Here is an 8,483-nt window from a genome sequence, read left to right as displayed (position 1 = left end):
TCACTGCCTGGGTGTTACCCTTGACTCTCCCTCACTTTTTTTTTTTTCTTTAATGTTTACTTATTTTTGAGAGACAGACGTGAGCAGGCAAGGGGCAGAGAGAGAGGGAGACACAGAATCTGAAACAGGCTCCAGGCTCTGAGCTGTCAGCACAGAGCCCTATGTGGGGCTCAAACTCACAAACCACGAGATCATGACCTTAGCTGAAGTTGGACACTCAACTGACTGAGCCACCCAGGAGCCCCTCATATTTCTGTTCTAATCAAGACATTTTCTGACTTTTTATGGTAGCTCTCAAAACTTCTTCCTTTCCATTCCTACAGCTGACCTTGAAGTCAGGGTCCCATTTTCACTCTTGGTTGCTCTCTATGCTTCCAATCTCCTATGCCAACCTCCTTACACATCACTGCCAGAAGGATTTACCCCAGAATGCTCTTTGGCATGTCCTTCCTCAAAACTCTTCAATGACTTCCTATTGTCCAACCAGATGCAGTCGAAACTGTAGCTCAAAATGGTCATGATGTATGTTAATCTTTTTCTTTAGTATCTAGATTCTCTTGCCACATTAAGGTCATCAAGGTACTTATCTAGACATCACTTGAGCTCCCTCAGAAATAGGACTTTAGAAGGCTTGTAAGAAAAAGGGCTATACAAAGTTTTCTCCATCTTCTATACTCATATTCCATGTTATCTTTTCACTGCCTTAGTGTGTTTTCACTTGTCTTGTAAGGATTTTTGTTTTCTTTTTTAAAGTTTATTTATTTTGAGATAGAGCACAAGCAGGTTAGAGGCAGAGAGGAGAGATAGAATCCCAAGCAGGCTCTGCACCATTAGCATGGAGGCCTATGCAGGGCTCGAACCCACAAACCGTGAGATCACGACCTGAGCCAAGATCAAGAGTCAGGTGCTTAACCAACTGAGCACCCAGGCACGCCTCATAAAGGATATTTCTGAGAAACAAATGCAAATCCTTTTGGAAATGGGTAGGCTGATAAAAAACCAAACATTCTCCCAGTAGGAAATTCAAATATACTTATAACTCCTGCCTCGTCCAATCGGTGGCTGCAGTTTCTATGCTTTTGCTTGAGCTCTTCCCCCTCCTTATAACATCCTTCCTCTCTTTTCTGTTTTAATTCTGTGCTTTCCTTTAAAGATCCAATTAGGTCACTCCCCACAATGAAGCCCTTCTTGCCTACTCTAGGCTACAGGTATCTTTTCCCAAGAACATCTGTAGCACTCATTCAACAGGCCATTATCAACACAAAGCAGTGTATCTCCTATGATAATTTATCTTTTAATGTACAGGATTATTTCCAACTCATCAGGTCTGGTGATTCCTTAGTCACAATTTAACATAAAACGACTAGGCAGCTTTTCCTAAATAGTCCAGGGCAAGGGCAGTGGTGAGTGATTCTCTTTCCTTGGATAAGCTTTGATCTGAAAGGAGTTGCTATCTCCAGAGGATATATATGTACATGCTGGCTGAATGGGGCCCAAGGATCCTTGTCCCTTACAAACACCAGACCGTATTGAAGGGAAGAAAGCCCGTAGTTTATTCCCAAACCATTAGGATCCTAGTCTTCCCTCTCTGGGGGCTCAGGGGGTTCCGCGAGTTTTCTTGCTCCCACCCAGGCAAGGGGGGCTTGCGTCCAGTTGAGGGTTCTCCTTCCACTGGGCGGGGGTCCGTGCCTGTATGGCCAATGCGTGGACCGGCCCAGCCAGCTCCTCAGACAGCGCAGCGTGGACCAGCCGGTGCCGTTGCAAGGGGCTCAGTCCCTCAAAGCGAGAGCTCACCACCGCCACGCGGAAATGTGTCTCGCTGCCCGGTGGGACCGCATGGCCGCCGCTCTCGTTGCGCAGCTCCAGCACCTCGGGATTCAGGGCCTGCTCTAACTTCGTGCGAATGGCTGCCTCGACGGGACCGACAGTCCCCAACCCGGCGCTGCTCCGGGACAGACAGACACGACCGGCCATCGAGAACAGGCGCCCGACCAGCTGCACACTCAGCATTCGCTAACGCAGAGACAAGGCCCAGAGCAGTGAGGGTCTGGGCCTTCCACCTGGTGAGAGCCCCGTCTCCCACCTCCAGCCGCCCACGTCCACACCCGGCTCCCGCAGGGTGCCCGCCTCGACTCCAGACACCGCCCCTTTCCTCCGGGTGACGCGGGGGGTGGGGTGGGGGGGGTGGGGGGGGTGGGGGGAGGTTTGGCCTCCAGCCGCGGACAGCAGAGGAGCGACGGGGGGCAGGGGTTGGAAAGGGCCTCCGAGAGGCACGTTTAGCAGGAGTGGGCTGGGGGTTGCAAAGGTAGGGTATGTGCAACTCCGGGTTGTGGTTGAGCCACTGTCCCCTTTGAACCCCAGGCTGGGCCTTTTCTACCTTCCACTCAGCCTTGGCTACCGCAGTCTTGCTCAGAAACCCGACTCCTGAAGTTCTCGGCGAAATGCGGACCCCGCGTCTTGAGGCACGCTGGGAAATGGAGTTCTGACTACGCGATAGTAGCCTGGGCAGACGCCACGTGATGCCGCGAGGTCTCACGGGAATTGTAGTCTGTGATTTTTTTTTTTTTTTTTTTTTTTTTCCAACTCGTGGTTTTAGGTTTTGAAGCAGAATGATGCAAAAAACAAACAAACAAAACAAAACAAAAAACCACCGCCGGGAATTCCTGCGCAGTTGGGACTGCTGTTATTTGTTGCATTTTATTGTCATCTAGCTGAATTCCTTTATTTTATATAGGAGAAAATGGAAGCCCATTTCATTTACTGAATACATAATTACTGAGCGCAGACCAGTCCTGAATAAAGCAGGCCCTGTCTCAAGGAGTGTACAGAACCCTGAAGATGAGCAAGTAAGCAGGCAATTACAATACCGTGTGCTAAGTGCTATGATGGGACTGGGAGAACAGGATTCCAAGGAGTCATGTCTCCCAGACTTGGGGGTGCAGAGAAAACTTCAGAGGAGATTTTAGGGTAACAGTCTAGAAGAGACAGCACGAAAGCCTATTTCAGCTCCTCGCAGTCAGGCTGTGATAGTTGCACATGCAAAGGCCAGAAGAGGGAACTTTGGGGGAGTGGTTACTTTAGGTGTACTTAGGTGTAGTTGGAGCCCACTGGGCAGAGATGATGGCGATGGGAAGTAAGTAGGAAGGCCTGCCTGGGAGAAGGCAGGGGCTAGACCATACTGGGCCTTGTGGGACAGTCTTTTTCCTGGGAGCGATGGGAAGCTAATGAAGATTTTAAGCAGGGCTGTAACAGGATGAGATTTTTTTTTTTCCAAGATGATATATAAGCTTTCAATTTGTATTTTATTTTGTATCTTTAATATTTTATCGATTATATCTCCATATATTCCTAAGTATTTTCCCCAACTTCTAATTCGGGAAAAATGTCAAAGCTGCAGAAAATCCAAAGCAACGTCTTCTACCTTTCACTATTTTTTACATTTATATATATAATATACTTATACATATATACTTATATATTTAAGTACTTTGTGTATATCTATATACTTTAAAAATATATTTATATACTTTTTTTTGGTTGAACCACTTGAAAATAAGTTGCAGATAGCAGACATTTCACCATTAAGTACTCCAACATATATCTCCTAAAAACAAGAATATTCCCCTATAAAACCACAATAAACTTATCACACTCAAGAAATTTAACATAATGACATATATTTTCCCTAGCCTTAAAAATTTTTTTTAAACTTTCAGAAAAGCTGCAAGATTAGTACAATGAGCACCCTGTTTACCCTTCATCCAGATTCACTGACATTTTACCTGACTTGCTTTATCTCTTTTTGAATTTGTATGTATATAATAACAATAATGAAATAATTATTATTTTTGCTGAATCATTTGGGAATTAGTTGCAAAAATGTTTACATTGTACCACTATCTACTTCAGCATGTATCTTCTGAGAACAAGGACATTTCCCTACATAATCACAATACCATTACTACACTCAAGACATTTAACCTTCATATAATACTATTATCTATAGTTGATAGTTGATAGTCAGATTTCCCCAGTTGTCTCATTAGTGATCTTTATAGTTTTTTATTTTTGGAAAGCCAGTCAAGGATCATGCATTGCATTAAACCATCTTTAAATTTGTGTTTTTGCAAAGATCACTGGCTGCAGTGTGAATTGTCAGAGAGGTTAGAGAGCAAGCAGGGAGAGCAGCTGGGAGGTTACTTGTAGCAGTCTAGGTGAGAGATGATGATGGCTTGGATCAAGGTGGCAGCAGTAGAGGCAGAGGTGGAGAGAAACTGTGCTTACAAGATATATATTAGGAGGGAATTCACAGGATGTGGTGATAGGTTAGTTATGGGAGGGGAAGTGTCAAGGATGAGTATCAGGTTTGTGCATCTGGATGGATGGCATTAGTTCCATAAGATATGGACTACTGGAGGGGCACCTTGGTGGCTCAGTCAGCTGAGTGTCCAACTCAAGTCATGATCTCACGGTTTGCATCTGACTCAGTTTGCATCTCTCAGTTAAGCATCTGACTCTTGATTTTGGTTTGGTGATCTCACGATTGGTGAGTTAGAGCCCTGTGTGGAGCCCCATGCTGACAGTGCAGACCCTGCTTGGGATTCTCCCTCCCCCCCACCTTCCTCTCTGCCTGGCCTCTGCTCATGTCCCTGTGGGCACACATGTGTGTGCTCTCTCTCTCTTTCAAAATTAAACCTTAATTTTTTTTTTTTTTTTAAAAGAAGCTTGGAACTTTCAGTTATGCCCTCATTCTCTTGAGAAGGGAGAGGGGCTGAAAATGAAGTTAATGATCGATCATGCCTACATGATGAAGTTTCCATCAAATCCCAAAAGTATGGAGTTTGGAGAGCTTCTGGGTTGGTGAACATGTGGAGGTACCGGGAGAGTGCCATGCTGGAGAGCCCCTTCCCATATACCTTGCTTTATCTCTTCTATATGGATGCTCAGCTGTATCCTTTATCATATCCTTTTATAATAAACTGGTAAATGTAAGTAAAATATTACCTTGAGTTCTGTGAGCTGCTCTAGCAAATTTATAGAGCCCAAAGGAGGGGTCAGTGGAACCTCAATTTATAATCAGTTGGTCAGAAGCACAGGTGACAGACAACCTGGGCTTGTGGCTGGCATCTTAAGCGTGTGTGTGTGTGTGTGTGTGTGTGTGTGTGTGTGTGTGTGTGTGTTGGGGTGGGTGGGGCACAGTGTTATAGGACCGAGCCCTTTAACCTGTGGGATCTGATGCTATCTCTGGGTAGAGAGTGTCAGAACTGAATTAAATTGTAGGCCAGGGGTGTGGGGGCGCCTGGGTGGCTAAGTCATTTAAGCACCCAACTTCAGCTCAGGTCGTGATCTCATGGTTTGTGAGTTCAAGCCCCGCATGGTGTGAGGTCCAGCCCGACTTTGGGGCTTCGAGCTGACAGTGCAGAGCCTGTGTGGGATTCTCTCCCTCTCTCTCTCTCTCTCTCTCTCTCTCTCTGCCCTTCCTCACATGCACGCTCTCTCTCTCTCAAAAATAAATAAAAATAAACTCATAAAAAAAATTGCAGACCACCCAGCTGGTGTTGCAGAAAATTGCTTGGTGTGGGGAAAAAGCACACATTTGGAAGTGAAGTGTTTTATGTGACTAGTGAAGGAGATTCACAGGGAAGAAACACACAGGAGATAGACTGAAGTAAGGTTTTCCCTGACACAAGTGGAAAATTAAGTTTTTCCAATATATGATCCCTCATTCTGATACACAGATTATCCAAATGTTAACATTTCATCAGGTTTGCTTTATTTCTATGTATCTATCTACACACATACAATTTTTTTGCTGAACCATTTGAGCATAAGTTTCAGAGATAAAGCCCCATTTACCTCTAAGTACTTGGGATGGTTAATTTTATGTGTCAAATTGACTGGGCTATTGGGTGCCCAGATATGGGGTCAAACATTATTCTCGGTCTTTTTGTAAGGGTGTTTTGGGATGAGGTTAACATTTAAATTGGCAAATCAGATTGCCCTTCCTAATGTGGGGGGGCCTCGTCAGTCAGAGGCCTGAATAGAACAAAATGGCTGACCATCTTTGAGAAAGAGAGTTCTTTCCTGCCTGAGTGCCTCTGATTTGGGACACTGGCTTTTTTCCTGCCTTTGGACTCAAACTGAAACATTGACTCTTCCTGGGTCTTCAGCCTGCTGGCCTGCAGACTGGAATTGCAGCATTGGTTCTCTTTGTTCTCAGGCCTTTGGACTTGGACTGGAACTACACCGTCAGCTCTCCCGGTTTCCAGCTTGCTGACTCACCTGGCAGATCTTGGGACTTGTTAGCCTACATAATCGTGTGAGCCAATTCCTTATAATAAATCCTTCTCTATCTCTCTCTCCGTATATTTCCTATGTGTCTGTTTCTCTGGAGAACTCTGATATTTACTAATGAGTATTTAGTTAAAAAAAAAAGACATTTTCTCACATAACCACAATGTAATTGTCACACTCGGGAAATTGACATTGATACAGTACTATTATCTAATATACAGATCTTATTCAAAATTTGTTAATTTTCCCACTAGTGTCTTTTGTATAAAATGAAAAAAAAAAATGTTCTGGTTCAGGATCCAATCTGGGATCACATGTTGTATTTAGTTGTTAGATCTCTTTGGTCTCCATTAATCAGGAATAGTTCCTTAGTCTTTGTCTTTCATGACTTTGATATTGTTGGAGAGTACAGAACATTTATTGTGTAATGTCCCTCAATTTGGGTTTGTCTGCAGATTTAGGATATGCATTTTTGGCAAGAATACTGCCAAATGATATTAAGTCCTTCTCAGTGAACCATAACAGTGGGCATTAGCTTGATTTGTCTTATTGCTGATGATAATTCTGATCATTTGTTAAAGGGATATCTTTAAGTTTCTCCATTGTAAAATTCTTTTTCCATTTGTAATTGTGGGTGATATTTTGAGTCTATGTACTATCTTGTTTCTCATTAAGCTTTTGTCTACTAATTTTAGCATCTGAGAAGTGTATCTGAAGCAGGAGTTATTGAAGATGGAATGAGATCATCATGGATGGGTGGGTGAGGAAGTGGGTAAGGGTGAGAGAGCATATGGTGAAAAAGACTCCAATTTTCTATTAAATCACTTTGGCTAGCATGTGAAGATGGTATTAGAGGAACAGGAAGAATAGAAAAGCCGTTCACAGTAGTATGGTGAAAGATAATCTGAGTGAAGGCAGGAGATGGGCTAGAGAGAAATAAATTGATCAGAATGCTGCTAAAAAAGATAGAATCTATAGGACTTGCTTTTGGTCAGGGCTTTGCAACTTGCTAATCCAGCAACTGATAGGGAATGTTGGGAGGCTGTGGTTGGAGAAGGTCTTGCTAGGGAGGTGATTTAATCAGAGATCTGAATGACTAGGGGGTAACTAACCATGAGGAAAGAGAGATCTGGGCAGAGGGAATGTATTCATTATGTTCTGGATGTGTTATGTTAAGCTCAATGTTGGCATACTTGTTGTTCTTAAATGTATTGGATGGATGTGTGAACTAATGTGCAAATAGGGCTGATGTCATTGTTATTTCTGTTGCAAAAATAAATGGAAGCTTTGTAAATTGCAAACTCCACGGGGCAAGTTATAGTGTCTTTGTTTTTAATAAAAACATAGTAAGAATAATATCTCCTATTTAGTGAAGGTTTGTCTTGGCCAGATTGAGACTTTTAGAGGCTTTGAACATCAAAAGATTATGGTGGCCACCTCAGGTGTAATTAAACAAAACAAAACAAAAAACCAATAAACACTAATCTGTGACATGAGGATGGGGTGTCTAACAAAATACTCATTTCCCCCCATGATGATTACTTCAATATTTGATCATGAAAAACTTAATTTGTGCTTATTGATGTATAATTTACACATAAGGAATTTACAAATCTTAAGTGTACAGTTTAATTCTACATATGAATACATGCATATCAAGATACAGAAAATTTCCAGAACCTTGGAAGGCTCCAGGGAAATCAATACCACCTCCCCACAGGTAATCGTTATTCTAACTTCTATCACCATAGATTACTGTTGCCCATTTTAAAACTTCATATAAAAAGAATCACATAGCATGAATTCATTTGTGTTTGTCTTCTTTTGCTCCACATTGTCTGTGAGATTCATCCAAGTGCATTGCATTTCTGTTTGCTGTATATCCAGGAGTGGAATTGCTAGGTCATATGATAAACCTAATGTTTATTTTTATGTATGTATGTATGTATGTATGTATGTATTTAAGCTTATTTATTTATTATTGAGAGAAACAGAGAGAGCACAAGCAGGGAGAGGGGGTAGAAAGAGAGGGAGAAAGGGAACCCCAAGCAGACTCCTTGCTCAGCACAGAGCCTGGTGCGGGGCTCAGTCCCACAACCACGAGATCATGACCTCAGCCAAAATCAAGAGTCAGACACCTAGCAGACTGAGTCACTCAGACGTCCCCCTAATGTTTATTTTTGAAATGA

At 43.0% G+C, this 8,483-nt stretch overlaps 1 protein-coding gene and 1 long non-coding RNA gene across 2 annotated transcripts; one reads left to right on the top strand and one right to left on the bottom strand.

Moving 5' to 3' along the window:
* Window positions 1-1,273: 1,273 nt before the first annotated feature.
* On the bottom strand, window positions 1,274-2,481 carry BOLA1 (bolA family member 1). The gene is made up of 2 exons (XM_003990558.5): window positions 2,378-2,481; window positions 1,274-2,013 (listed from the first exon to the last, which is right to left on the bottom strand). Exon 2 carries the CDS (start codon window positions 2,008-2,010, stop codon window positions 1,597-1,599), a length of 414 nt encoding a protein of 137 aa, XP_003990607.1. The 5' UTR covers window positions 2,011-2,013; window positions 2,378-2,481; the 3' UTR covers window positions 1,274-1,596.
* On the top strand, window positions 2,210-7,595 carry LOC123379052. Its single transcript, XR_006583013.1, has 2 exons — window positions 2,210-2,846; window positions 4,722-7,595. It is a non-coding gene; the product is annotated as an uncharacterized LOC123379052 (long non-coding RNA).
* The last annotated feature ends 888 nt before the right edge of the window (window positions 7,596-8,483 follow it).

This window comes from Felis catus, chromosome C1 (genome assembly GCF_018350175.1).
Source record: "Felis catus isolate Fca126 chromosome C1, F.catus_Fca126_mat1.0, whole genome shotgun sequence".
Taxonomy (NCBI): Eukaryota; Metazoa; Chordata; class Mammalia; order Carnivora; family Felidae; genus Felis; species Felis catus.
The sequence above is the reverse complement of the archived record's forward strand: the minus strand, read 5'-3'. Positions and strand labels throughout refer to the sequence as shown.

What these genes read in the sequence shown, in the direction of transcription:
- BOLA1 (XM_003990558.5), bottom strand. Translation starts at nt 2,010, where the DNA reads ATGCTGAGTGTGCAGCTGGTCGGGCGCCTGTTCTCGATGGCCGGTCGT.